The sequence below is a fragment of the Artemia franciscana genome, chromosome 10, assembly GCF_032884065.1.
Source record: "Artemia franciscana chromosome 10, ASM3288406v1, whole genome shotgun sequence".
Taxonomy (NCBI): Eukaryota; Metazoa; Arthropoda; class Branchiopoda; order Anostraca; family Artemiidae; genus Artemia; species Artemia franciscana.
In genome coordinates this window covers 13,869,250-13,884,616 of record NC_088872.1, presented here as the reverse complement: position 1 = coordinate 13,884,616, position 15,367 = coordinate 13,869,250, and the positions used below count along the sequence as shown (strand labels likewise).

The window sequence follows — 15,367 nt, the reverse complement described above, 5'->3', positions numbered from 1 at the left end:
GTATCTGAGAGTTAAAGTAAAACTAAAATCTGAATGCAATTGGATGTTAGGACCGTTCTTTACAGATACATTTAGTAGGAAAGGTGGGCATATTGTACCGTGTAGAAACCAGAAAAACGGGAAATATTTACCCATTTATGATTGAATGTAAGTTAGAACCTTGACCCCTCCATGCGGTCCAACTCCTCACGACGTATCCACCATACGGTTTATATTTTAATTCAAATAGTTATCATGAAAGAATGTCGAACAATCACGCATTTCATAAAAATGACGTAAAACCCGATTATGCTTCACTAATCATTTACATTCACTAATTTACAATTATTGTCAAAATCCTCCAGGATATCTAAGATAGCGATTTTGTTCTGTTCATAAAGTATAAGGGTACTTATCTGTTAAAGCGACCCCACTCAAGAAGTTAAGTTAGGTTAATGCTAATGAAATATACCTAAGTATGATGAAATATAAGCCTTTAGAAACAAATGTGGGCTATATTTTGGCACGTTAGGGGAGGGGAGGGGAAGTAAAGCGATTCTGCATGCAAAATGTGCTCGGTACAATTATTCTGCCTATTATGAAGTAAGAATTGTTTTCTGAATTCAAACTGTCCAAATACTTTACCCCACCCCTAATGTGCATATATGTAGTCCAAATTACATATTTTCCATCTATTGTGTCACTTGTCTTTGTCTTGTCTCACGCTAAGGTGAAACAAACTAGCGAAAGAAACCGGTTTTACAGCGCGCCAATGGACGAAGAACTCTAGTGGGTCGCCTTAACAGAGAAGTTCCAGTAAAAGAAGCACATAGAATAAAAAAAAGCAACCAAAAAAGGACAGAGAAGTTTAAAAGTAAAAGAAGCAAACGGAAATATAAAACTTATCCCCCACAAAGGCTTCATGACATGTATATTATTTAAATGCTAACTATCGACAAGTGGCCCAGGATAAAGCAAAAAATAAAATTTAGAAAGTACTTAGGGAAAAGCTGGACAAGCTTCAGACTGGATCCACCTACCACAAGGTAAGAAACCAAAAGTAAAATAAAAATTGAAAGAGAAATCAAATTTTATTGACAGCTAAATCTTACGAAAGTTTTGTAAGACAATCACACTAACAGTTGAAACAATTATTATTAAGTTAGGTAAAGTTCAAAGCAGGACAATATGAGCTATAGGGTCATATCCTGAGTTCTCTATCTTTGGGTAACCTTCTGCAATACCGGTAAACATCGATGAATATAACAACCATTCAGTAAATACTGATTTAGTTTGGATTTGTTTTGAAACAGCACGGGATACTTCTAGAGCCGTTAAGCAAGTGCTGCCTTGGTCACATACCTTAGCCAATGCGCGGAATATAACTTAGCTCATAAATCACTAAATAAATATTAGACTTCCACTATGTTGGAAAATCAGTAGGTTTAAAACGGACGACGTCCAGTTTTATACTCAACTCTCAAACTTTTCGTTTGTTTTCTCTTGTGTGCGTTATTCCATTTGACGAGGACACAGTTTGTTCTTTTAATATCCTTTTCTTTCAAATATGATTACTTCCAATGTAATCCATATTCATTTATGCAAAAGAAGCACACAGAAATACCAACTGTCAAGAGCCCTACTCTAAACTTTTGTTTAAGAGCAAATGCTTACCATTCACAAAATCTTCATGGAAATAATAAGAAAAAACGAAAGAACTTTTAAGGATATCCCCTTTTCAAGTGTTGACGCCATTGGAAACAATAGCCACTTTAAGAGATACTTAAATGTCAACGTATTTCATATCAAATAGCAATAGAACTGGGATGTGCTAGAATTCATCTTCTCTCTTATTGACTCTTTTTTCTTTCCTTTCGTCTCTTTATGAACAATATTATCCTGTAATTGTCTTTTAAGGTGACAATAATTTTCCACGGGATGAACAGAGAAAAGGAGTAAAATTTTCTTATTTACTTTTCATATGAAATGCGATGATAAAAAATCCTCACTCTTTGTATTTCTGTGCGTTATATATATATAGTCAAAGAGTTTTATTTAACTAAAAAGCTGCGGTTCAACCTAAATCAACTAGGATAAGGGGTCATCACATTACGCCGTAGATTATTTTACACTAGCAAGGCTTTTACGTTGTGTTATGTATCTTACGGATCAAATTTTGTCCGTAATGTAGGCTGTGCCCAGCAGATAAAAGATTTGCTAAAATTTCACGTTACATAAATTTATGTTACCACATGGAAGAGTTAAAATCAAGCAAGAAATGAAATTTTTGAATGAGTAATTAATAAATTTTGAAAATAGGTTAATCAATTATTGCCAAAAAGCCTTTCATGCTTGATTTAGAACTTTAAATCCATCTCAATTCCAAGATTTTAATTTTGATTATGATGACTTTGAGGATTTTAGACGATGATTATGATAGTTTCATGGATTTTTACCGTTAGTTTAGTATGAGAGGTTTTGCTAAACTTTGACAGATTAAAATTCACACAACCTACCTAAATAGTTTAGCATAAAAAATTACATACGTAGTGTGACTGCCACATAGCACTTCGAAAACATATGACGACTTTATGATATATTACCCTTCACTAAAATTAAAAAAGTAGCTATGAAACTTCTGAAGGTGGTTGGTTCAAAGTAATGGTTTTACAATTACAGGACCCTAAAGATAAGTCCAGTATCTCACTCAATTTCTGCACTATATACAATACCATACATATTCATGTTTTCTGATGTAACTTACGTGGTTTCAACGTAATTCTTTTTTTCTTACTGGACCTTCAAAGATATTAAATAAAAAAAACAAGTTTTTTTAACTGAAAGTAAGGAGCGACATTAAAACTTAAAACGAAAAGAAATTACTCCGTATATGAAAGGGGTTGTTCCCTCCTCATCGCCCCGCTCCTTACGCTAAAGTTTGACTCTTTCTCTCAACTCTACTTTTTAAAACAGCAAAAAACTTTAGCGTAAAGAGCGGGGCGTGATGAGGGAACAGCCCCTTTCATATACAAAGTAATTTCTGTTCATTTTAAGCTTTAGTGTCGCTCCTTACTTTCAGTTTAAAAAAAAACTTGTTTTTTTTGTTTAATTTCTGAATGTTTTTGAATTAATGCATGTTTTGATTTTGGCTCTCCGCACATGAATAATTAAAATGAAATTTGCATATTAATTTATTTTATGGCTAAATGGTTTTCTCATAGTTTTGATCGGACGATTTTGAGAAAAAAAGAGCGGGGGAATATGCCTAGTTACCCACCAGTTTTTTGGTTACTTAAAAAGGCAACTAGAAATTCTAATTTTACGAACATTTTTATTAGTAAAAATATACGTAACTTACGAATTAACTTACATAACAAACTTCTAAATTCGTATGTTTTTATTACGTATATATGAGGGGGCTCCCCCCCCTCGTCAATACCTCGCTCTTTATACTAAACTTAAGCTTTGTCCCAATTCCTTAAGAATGACCCCTGAATCACAAAGGCTGTAGAATAAATAGTTGAAATTAATAAAATTACTTTAGCGCAAAGAGCGAGGTATTAGGAGGAGGTGAACCCCTCTTATCCGTAATAATTTCTGTTCGTTTTAAGTTTTAATGCTGCTCCTTACTTTCAGTTGAAGAAACTTTTTCATATTTATTTTTTCATTGCTCTTTAAAAAAAAATGCTAAGAAATCCTGCACCCCCTTCATGGAAATCTATTCCCCTATGACAAAATTCCTCCGTGGAAATTTCCCCCCGTATAACCCTCTCCCCTCAACCACTCCCCCAAAACCAAAAAATCCCCTGAAAGTGTATGTACACTTCCCAATAACCATTACTGTGTGTAAACACTGGTCAAAGTTTGTAACTTGCAGCCCCTCCCATGAGGACTGTGGGGGAGTAAGTCGCCCCCAAAGACATACTTTTTAGGTTTTTTAACTATTCTGAGTAAAATGGCTGTCTCAGAATTTTGATCCGGTGACTTTGGGAAAAAATGAGCGTTCCCTCCAATTTTTGGGTCACTTAAAAAGGGCACTAGAACTTTTAATTTCCGTTAGAATGAGCCCTCTTGCAACATTCTAGGACAACTGGGTCGATATGATCACCTCTGGGGAAAAAAACAACAAAAAAACAAACAACTAAACACGCATCCGTGATCTATCTTGTGGTAAAAAAAAAAAAATACAAATTCCACATTTTTGCAGATAGGAGCTTGAAAATTCTACAATAGGGTTGTCTGGTACGTACAATCCGATGGTGTTATTTTCGTTAAGATTCTATGGCTTTTAGGGGGTGTTTACTTTCCAAAATAAGGCAAATTTTCTCAGGCTCGTAATTTTTGATGGGTAAGACTAAACTTGATGGAACTTATATATTAAAATCAGCATTAAAATGCAATTCTTTTGATGTAACTATTGGTATCAAAATTCCGTTTTTTAGAGTTTCGGTCACTATTGAGCCGGGTCGCTCATTACTAACAAATGGTTATTTGAACTACGGCCATAAGCATTCAAAAGGGGACAGTATGACACTGATAAGGATATGGCCCCCTGCTGCAAACTGAGATAACTAGCAATACACATTATACTTTTTATGGTAAATTTTTTTTCACATATATATATATATATATATATATATATATATATATATATATATATATATATATATATATATATATATATATATATATATATATATATATATATATATATATATATATATATATATATATATATATATATATATATATATATATATATATATATATATATATATATATATATATATATATATATATATATATATATATATATATATATATGTATGTATGTATGTATGTATGTATGTATAGGAATTTTTTAGAAACCCGACGATAATGGGATTAAAAACCTAAAAATGCATAAATTTAATACAAAAAATTTACCCGTGATAGAATATGGAGCAGAGATATGGGGTGGAGAAACGGTGCAGCAACTGGAGTCCCTTCAGCTCCATTATTATAAAAGAATGTTTGGTCTACATCAGACAACTCAGTCACAGATTCTGAAAAGTGATATGGGCCTGTTTTCTTTAAAGCTACGTAGGTATATTTCAATGTTTAGATTATGGTAAGAGCGGCATATGATCAGATGTTGAAAAGTGGTGGCCAACCGAAATTAAATAATTAATAAAAAAGTAGGAATGCCTTACTTGCGGAATAATGGTCTTTGTTCTAGTGATATACCAACATATTTAGAAAGCCAGGTACGATTTATATTAGAGAGTCAGGAAATTCAGCATTGGCAAGGGCTGGGTTTAGCTTCGACTACCCTACAACATTACAACCAGGCAAAACCTGTTTTGGAGAGGAGGTTTATTTTAAATTTAATTTACCAGCTATGATTCTGCGTCGTTGGATTCAGCTGTTGGCAAATTGTCTTCCAATCCAGAACAGGCAAAAAATGTTCGACAAAAAAAAATGATAGTTGGCCCTGATAGGCGGTATGTTTGTCCCCTTTGTAAAGATGAGAATGAAGACTGGGATCATTTTCTCGGGAAATGCCCGGAGCTCTTTTATTTACGGGAAAATTATTTACATGGGATTAATTTGATGCTTCCTGGTATTCTGCAAAATATTGATCCAACTACAATATTTCGAGTGGGAGTGTATATAGATAAATCCTTAGTTAGAAGAAAAAGTTTATATGATTAACTTCTTTTTTGTTAGATTAGGTATTTTTGCGTTGTATTCTGTTTTTACGCGTGTTTGTAATTTGTGCTGTTGTTTAATTTCCTTGCTTGTTTGTTATTTATTTAGATTTTTATTCTGAAACTTCAACAAGTCTAAGGAAATTTTTGATACGTACGAGTGTATGGGATGTAACCTGCAGACGGCAAGCGAACAGTTTTATGGCAATCGGCCTGCTTCTTGGTAGAGACAGAACCCGCTGAGGCTTCAACCCTTGATTTTCAAAATATTAGACCTCATTTAATTTAACGGTTATTGGCTCTCTAATGTATGAAGCTATCGGACCAACGTGTCTCCTGTACCTCTACAGCTGCTATAGGCAATATACCTCCATTCCGTTTCATATTTTTCAAAGTTCCTTGACTTTTTGAAATAAAAAATGCTTACCTTTCAGATATCCACTGTCCGGAAATATCTGGTGGAAACGGAGCGAATGACAAGCGCTCATCTTCCTCATATTGTTTCCGCAACGCACCACAAGATGGTAGTAATCCTTCGCTAATTGAGTTTGTAATGAAAAAGTGTTCGTTTGATAATCCAGTAGGGAAAATAATGCCCAAGATTAAGATCCAAATAGGCGCTCCACAGTCTGTTGTCACTGGGAATATAGAGAGAATTAGTCTACTTGAAATTCTGATTACTTCTATTTATGTTCAACTTTTATGTATAAGGGAGATTAATGAGAAAATAATGTCGTTTCACGCCAAGGTAATACTAAGAATACTCTTGGTCTAATAAGAAGATTTACACTCCAATTACAAAACAAATGGATAAAAAGAACATACAGTTTCCCTAGCTGTGTGAAATGCATCCATTTTGTCATACCAAAACAGATATCCCAGGTTTTTCACTTTATTAGAAACAACAAACTAGTTCTGTCTTTGTAAGGAGCCATGTGCCTCACATTTTTCTCGATTATTTCGTATGGAAGACGTAGTCAGAGAAACTTGAGATGGGATCCGTATTGAAAATTTGAAGTTCCCTTTTAAATGGCCGATAAAAATGAACGGTGGCCAGCCCGTCCGGTACGTTTTCCCCGGGACTTGGTATAGTCAAATATACTAATAAGTGTGCCTCCAGGGTCGAAAAGACTCCCGAAGCTCCTGGGAGATGACCTTAAATTATGTAAACTACTTATTGTTCAGAGATAGGTTTGAGTAGAAACGTCTTGCATATTTGATTTTGGTCGTTTGATCAGCTTGGACCTTTTAGGAATCGTTCTATGGCCCAAGATTTCGCAGGATTCGCCAAGCATATATACATGAAAAAAAAAATTACCGAAACTGCAATTGTGGAATTTTGGTTTCACTCTCCTGAAAAAAAATTAACGGTTTTCTTTTATTATTGTAACAATAAAAAATTAAAATTACTGAGACCTTCAGAGATTAATGTCATGATATTGCAAACAGTCAATCCAATTTCCAACGTCCGATATGTAGTAAATTTGTAACCATGCTTTCTTCCTTTTAAAAACATTCTTTTCAAATGTATTGAAAACCAGTTGGCAATTTATTGACTCGTCAATTTAAAATATTGCTTCAACAAACTAAAAAGAAGGCTTCAAAAATTTCCAATATGCATTTTGAAGTTTTATTTTGGCATTAACTTTCCAAGGACTTGAATAAAATCGATGCAAAAGAGAAAGTGTTGACAAAAAAGGGTCTTTTAAAAGTAGTAAAATCAAATCAAAACTTAATAATTAAATTGATCTAAGATATATGAACTTTCTTTCCTGTAATCTTGATTATTATCATGATTTTCTTCTCTTTTAGCGCTGATATTAAAACCATACTGTCCGAAATGCACATCACTTCTGGTGAAACCCGAATTACACTCAAGTCTTTTAGAGGATATGAGAGGGGTTATCCCTGCCCTTATTTTGATAACTATTATTTGTAAAACATTATCAGTGCTATAATTTTAAATCATTGTTGTTCATGTTATGACAAACCTGCCGGAACACAAGTCATTTCCAGGAAATCGCACTCTAGCCTTTATAGGGTGTAAGGAGGTGGAAGACACTTTTGTTTTAGGCATTTCTGTCCGTTTTGAGTATGATACGATTTAAAATTTTAACTTCTGTTTGAGTTAGGTTTCATATCCCTAGCAGCATTTGTCATTTTTAAGTTTGGTGTAACTATTCATTTGAATTTTTCCGTTTTAGGTTCCGTTTATCCAGACCTAGTATTTTTTTTTTTTTTTTTTTTGTAAAGTTTGAATTTTTCTGTGACTTAAATTCTGCTTGGGTTTCAATCTGGCTCTTCAGTTTTCTTTGAAAAACATTACTTGAAATGTTATTATTATTATTAATGAGACTGATTCAGTTTACAGTTTTCTTCGGCAATCTCAAACGTTTGCATGAAATTAAAGACCTACTCACAGGGGCGAACCCAGGGGGAGGCATAATGGGGATACATCCCCCTTATGAAATTCAGGAAGTTTGTCATCCAGGGTCGACATTCTTATAGATCTTGACTAATACAGAAGGATATTATACGCTGCAAATCTTATTTTAACGAGGAAAAAAATGATGTATTTATTTATTTTATAAAATAAAGTTTAAAAAAAACTGTCTTAAAAACTAACCAAATTCCCTCTGGGTTTTAATCTGATTGATATAAGGTAATGAATGCACAAAAAGTAAGTAACGTGTGACGTTCTTCACACGAAATTTTTGTTTTATGAAAATGCTGTTGGGAATAATGTCAGGCTGCCGCCAAGTGAGTCAATGGCTGTTATAACCTCGGGCTCCTAAGATTGTTGAACTTCATTTAAATCACACGTTAGCTTTTCTAGTGTTTATATAGAACTATGTGCCCCTGTTTGTTAATTGATTAAATAAAAAAAACTAATTTTTTTAGCTGAAAGTAAGGAGCGACATTAAAACTTAAAACGAACAGAAATTACTCCGTATATGAAATGAGTTGTCCCCTCCGCAATCCCTCGCTCTTTACGCTAAAGCTTTAAATTGTTTTAAAAAGTAGAATTGTGGCAAAGAGTCAACTTTAGCGTAAAGAGCGAGGGATTGCGGAGGGGACAACTCATTTCATATACGGAGTAATTTCTGTTCGTTTTAAGTTTTAATGTCGCTCCTTACTTTCAGCTAAAAAAATTATTTTTTTTTATTTAATTTCTGAACGTTTTTGAATTAATGCATGTTTGGTGTTGGCTCTCCGCACATAAATTATTAAAATGAAATTTGTATATTAATTCTTTTTTTGGCTAAATGGCTTTCTCTTAGTTTTGATCAGACGATTTTGAGAAATAAGGGTGGAGAAGGAGGCCTAGTTGCCCTCCAATTTTTCGGTTACTTAAAAAGGCAACTAGAACTTTTAATTTTTAACGAACGTTTTTATTAGTAAAAAATATACGTAACTTAAGAATTAACTTACGTAACAAACTTTCATAACCTTATATTTTTATTATGTATACGAGGGGATTTGTACCCTCGTTAATACCTCGCTCTTTACACTAAATCGTAAGTTTTGTCCCAATTCTTTAAGAATGACCCCTTAAAGAATAAATAGTTGAAATTACTAAAAATACTTTAGCATAAAGAGCAAGTATTTATCTCCTCCTAAGTACCTCGCTCTTTATGCTAAAGTATTTTTAGAACCCCTCATATGCGTAATAATCTCTGTTCGTTTTAAGTTTCAATGCTACTTCTTCCTTTCATTTGAAAAAACGTTTTCATGTTTATTTTTCATTGTTTTCTTATAGTAATGCTAGAGAATCCTGCGCCCTTGTCATTGAATTTGTCTTCCCCATGACAGATTCTTCCAAGGAAAGATCCTCCAACATAGCCCCCTCTCCTCAGCCCCACCCCCAAACAAAATAAAATCCCCCTGAAAACATCTGTACACTTCCCAATAACCATTACTATATGTAAACACTGGTCAAAGTTTGTAACTTGCAGCCCCTCCCCCAGGGATAGTGGGGGAGTAAGTCATCCCCGAAGACATAGTTATTATGGTTTTCGACTATGTTGAACAAAATGGCTATCTCAAAATTTTGATCCGTTGACTTTGGGAAAAAATGAGCGTGGGAGGGGGCCTAGCTGCCCTCCAATTTTTTTGGTCACTTAAAAAGGGCACTAGAACTTTTCATTTCCGTTAGAATGAACCCTCTTACGACATTCTAGGACCACTTGGTCGATACGATGACGATACGATGAAAAAAAAAAAAAAACAAATAAACACGCACCCGTGATTTGTCTTCTGGCAAAAAATACAAAATTCTACATTTTTGTAGATAGGAGCTTGAAACTTCTACAGTATGGTTCTCTGATACGCTGAATCTGATGGTGTCATTTTCGTTAAGATCCTACGACTTTTAGGGGGTGTTTCCCCCTATTTTCCTAAATAAGGCAAATTTTCTCAGGCTCTTAACTTTTGATGAGTAAGATTAAACTTGATGAAACTTATATATTCAAAATCAGCATTAAAATGCGATTCTTTTGATGTAGCTATTGATATCAAAATTCAATTTTTTAGAGTTTTGGTTACTATTGAGCCGGGTCGCTCCTTACTAGAGTTCGTTACCACGAACTGTTTGATCGCACATCATAACAAAACGGAAATCAACAGTTATAGATTTTTTTCAAAAAGAAACGGTTGGTTTATAGCAGGCCTTAATTGGTTGATACAAACTTTAGGTGAAATGGAAATCGATTATAATGCCTAAGGGAGCAAGGTTATAAATGAGCTTCATCTATGAGCGGTCAGTTTCAATGTTGTGCTGCTATAGTCCGTGAATATTTTTCCCATGGAGTCTATGTTCATTGTGCAAGACACTCCTTAGACTTAACCCTGTGTCATTCTTATAATTTACCTGTTATAAAAAAAATGTCATGAAGGTTTCAAGAAATCATTAATCCCTTTAGAATATCACCGAAACTCTTTGCTATTTTCAAACAAATTGTGTAAGAACGTAATCCTATCACAGGGACAAAGAGAACAAGATTGAACAAACTTTGCAAGACCAGATGGGTGGAGGACTTACAAGCAATCATGTGGTTTAAAGATATGTTCATTATTATCTGCAAGACTATGTGGGCCATTCAAGAACGTCCTGATTGAGATTCTGAATCTTCAAGCAAAGCTTCTTCTTTGCTATCGGTTATTGAGAGATGCAGTGTTGTTGCAGTTATGGTCAGCGTCAGTAAAGCTCTTGGTCTGTCTTAAAATTTGCCGACATGTTTGCAATTGAAAAATTTTGATCTCGTATACTTTCTCAAACACGCTGACGATCTTAAGAGCGCAATTAGAGACATGAGAGAGTGAGAGAGACGAGCGAAGCTAAGTTTCATTCAATTTTTACTGAAGTAACTGAACTGCGTCAAGATTTTGAAATCAGTATTAGAGTGTCCAAATGAGCTCCAAAACAAACGTATCGGGATAATTACAGAACAGTGTAAGAGGATCCTGAAACGCATTACAGACTTTCTGTGTTTGCAGCAGCTGATGCAGCATCACCGATGCCTTAGTCACGGAAAATTGATGAGGTCACTGTAATACCTACTTTCTCTGTACTGTATTTCCTCAACGAAGGAAAAACAAACGATATATCGGATGATCTGACTAATTTTTGGTATCTAGGTGCAGAGAGCTATAGGGGAAGCTTGCAAGCTGAGTTGGCTCTTTGGAGGAAAATATGAATATATTTGATAAATGCGGCATCAAAATATTTCATAACGTGCTTAAAAAAAATATGATAAGAACATTTTCTCCTCTCTACATCGATTTTTGAAGATTGGTGCAATGATTCCCAGCACTGCGGCTACACGCAAGCGTTCTTTTTCTACCCTGATAAGGGTAAAATCTTATGCCACGAGTGACCCAGGTCAGGAGCGGCTTAATGGATTGGCCTTATTATCCATACACAGGGATGTTCCAGTCAATGCAGAAGATGTTTTGGATAAACTAGCCTACAACAAAAAAGGGAGGCTTGATTTTATTTTATAATTTATCCCCCCTTGCTTCGACACATATATGAGGGGTTCATCCCCTCGTCAATACCTTACTCCTTACGGTAAAGCTTAAATTTTGTCCCAATTCCCTAAGAATGACCCCTGAATCACAAAGGCCGTTGAATAAATAGTTAAAATTAATAAAATTACTTTAGCGTAAAGAGTGCGCTATATATATATATATATATATATATATATATATATATATATATATATATATATATATATATATATATATATATATAGAAATAAAACGATTAAACACGTATCCGTGATCTTTTCGTCGGCCAAAAATGCAAAATTCCGCAATTTTACAATTGTCTTTTCAATAATATACTTTTAACACTTCATTGGTTGTTCAGCTTAAAGTTTAAATATAGCTATTACCCTTGAAACTAAAACTTTTGAAATAGGAAAAGAGCCTTTAATCACATTCTTTACCATGTGCAATAATAAAATAGTCTAATATCTTCATTTTTTTCTCATCTCCAAAAATCTAAAGCAAAATAATATTACATATAGACAGTTTTATCTCAATAAAGAATTTATTTTTTATTCTAAAAACATTATTTATCTCTTTCAACCAGTACTACCACGCCTCAGTTCATCTCTCCCCGAAATTTATCGCTGGGTTTGCCCATCCTACCGATTATATGAGAAGCATCTCAATACTACTAATGGTGGAGTCATGGAGAGATTTTAGTGGTTTCAGACGCCTGAAAAAAATTGAAAAATATTATGTCCTATTTTGCAATTTATGGTAATATTCTAAAATAACTTCTTACTGACAGAATCTTACTGATGAAACTTCTTACTGACGGTGACAAATCCAGTAATCACTGGTGGAAATAAAAATCAGTTGCTTTCTTGTGCATACCATATTAATCTCCATGGCTAGTTGGACCACTTTGTAAATAGCTACCTTGGATGTATTAACATCCAATGATGTCATCCTGAGGATTTTTTTTTTTAATTTAATCAGCTTAACTTCTAGATTATTAGACTTCTTTCAGATTTCTAGATGATCTGAGTACCTGCTGAAATATACTCTGCTCATTCCCTTGTCACTCTCTCGCTTTAAGTTTTGTTGCATAGCACCAGTGTGGTATCCCCAATCTAACAATACTCTTTCAATATATATAACAGCTGAGAGATTGGAGATGTTACAAGACTTTATAAGTTGAAGTTAGGTACTTAAAAAAGAAATTGTTTAAACTTTTAGTTTTTTCTTCGGTTGCGTGTGTAAATTTGCATCGGAATGCCATGACCGTTCTCTGGCTTATATTGAGGGACCAAATCGTTCTCTGGTACGTTTAGCCACTTCTAATTTACTTCATATCGTTATAAAATGAAAACAAAACACGTTTTTTTTAACTGAAAGTAAGGAGCGACATTAAAACTTAAAACGAACAGAAATTACTTCGTATATGAAAGGGGCTGCTTCCTCATCGACGCCCCGCTCTTTACGCTAAAGTTTGACTCTTTCTCTCAATTCTTCGTTTTAAAACAGTAAAAAACTTTAGCGTAAAGAGCGGGGCGTTGATGAGGAAGCAGCCCCTTTCATATACGAAGTAATTTCTGTTCGTTTTAAGTTTTAATGTCGCTCCTTACTTTCAGTTAAAAAAACTTGTTTTGTTTTTATTTATTTTCTGAACGTTTTTGAATCAATGCATGTTTTGATTTTGGCTCTCAGCAGAGGAATAATTAAAACGAAATTTGCATATATTTTTTTTTGGCTAAATGGCTTTCTCATAATCTTGATCGAATGATTTTGAGAAAAAAGAGCGGGGGAGGAAGCCTAGTTGCCCTCCGATTTTCGGTTAATTAAAAACGCAACTAGAACTTTTAATTTTTTACGAATCTTTTTATTAGTAAAAGATATACGTAACTTGTAAATTAGCTTACGTAAAGAAATTTTGTATTCTCATGTTTTTATTACATATATGAGGGGGTTCGCCCCCTCGTTAGTACCTCGCTCTTTACGTTAAAGCTTAAATTTTGTCCCAATTCATTAAGAATGACGCCGCAGAAGAAATAGTTGAAATTACTAAAAATACTTTAGCGTAAAGAGCGAGGTATTAGGAGGAGGTGAGCCCCTCATATGCGTAATAATTTCTGTTCGTTTTAAGTTTTAATGCTGCTTTTTACTTCCAGCTGAAAAAAAACTTTTTCATATTTATTTTTTCATTGTTTTTTTTTAAGTAATGCTAGTAAATCCTGCACTCCCTTCATGGAAATTTTCTTCCCCCATGACAAATTCCTCGACGGAAAGATCCCCCAGCATATCCCCCTCTTCTCAACCCCTGCCTCCAGCCAAAAAATCCTCCTGAAAACGCCTGTACACTTCCCAATAACCATTACTATATGGTTAGCCCTCTCGCAACATTCTAGGACAAGTGGGTCGATACAATCACCCCTGGGAAAAAAACAAAACAAAAAAACAAACAAATAAACACGCACCCGTGATCTGCCTTCTGGCAAAAAATACAAAATTCCACATTTTTGTAGATAGGAGCTTGAAACTTCTTCAGTAGGGTTCTTTGATACGCTGAATCTGATGGTGTGATTTTCGTTAAGATTCAATGACTTTTAGGGGTAGTTTCCCCCTATTTTCTAAAATAACGCAAATTTTCTCAGGCTCGTAACTCTTGATGGGTAAGACTAAACTTGATGAAACTTATATATTTAAAATCAGCATTAAAATGCGATTCTTCTGATTCCTTACTACAGTTCGTTACCACGAACTGTTTGATCAAACGTTATCGAGCTTTAATTTACGTTATCAAGATATTTATTTATTTTAAAATCACCGCTCAAGGCTGTTTTAGAGCAAAATAGTGCTATCGGCTGCGGAGCGATCCCATGCAGTATGTGGTCTTTCCGATATGAAAATGTTTTTGCAGATTTAGAAGTTTTAAAAAAAGGGTTGAAAAAAGATAGTGTTGCAAAAAAAAAAAAAATCAATTCGTCTCTTAGAAACTAAAGAACTAATTATGCTATCCTTGGGCGTACTGCGCTTGCTAATCCAGTCTTTGTCACAATTTAATCATTATTTTGACCGACGTGATGCGGTCTTGTCGAAATTAGAAGATAAAATATAAGGGTGCTTTCCCTTTAGGTATTGCATTTTTTTGCTCCTAATCGATTGCAGAGAACTTAACATCTTTGGCACCTATTATTTCAGATGACAATATGCAATGTAATATACTATTAGCTTTACCATTTCAACTACAAATAAAAGCTTATCATTTATCTTCATTTCACTGACGTCGTTTTGCAACTTTTATTCTTATATAAGATGTTTTGTTATCCATATTAAGATTGACTATTGTTTTCTCCGAGTTAACAAAAGTCAAAAGCGAAAAATTATCTGTGTAGTTTAGCCAAGGTAATATTTTTTAGCAATATAGTCAATAAATATCAATTAAATATTCTTACCGTAATACAAACTCAATAAATGCCATATTTACCGTATGGCACCTTTACTGTCATTTTGTGAAAGAAATTTTTGCCGATAAGATATCGTCTCTTTTCAACCTGCTCTCGGCTTGACCTTCGCAGCTGCTAAGTTACAAGCAAAACTTTATTACGCCACCCAAGGGTTATAAAAACATAAAAGATATGAATGAGTGGCTCGAATGCCAAATCAGTTAATTTTATAAAGTGGACACTAGAGAAAATTGACAAAGA

General features: G+C 34.1%; 1 protein-coding gene across 1 annotated transcript in view; it reads right to left on the bottom strand.

Moving 5' to 3' along the window:
- Positions 1-15,367, bottom strand: part of LOC136031815 (protein APCDD1-like) — a 120,151-nt gene that overhangs the window by 92,806 nt on the left and 11,978 nt on the right. The window contains exon 2 of the mRNA XM_065711633.1: positions 6,097-6,307. Within this exon, the coding sequence (XP_065567705.1) occupies positions 6,097-6,307 (211 nt within the window). The remainder of the gene's footprint in view (positions 1-6,096; positions 6,308-15,367) is intronic.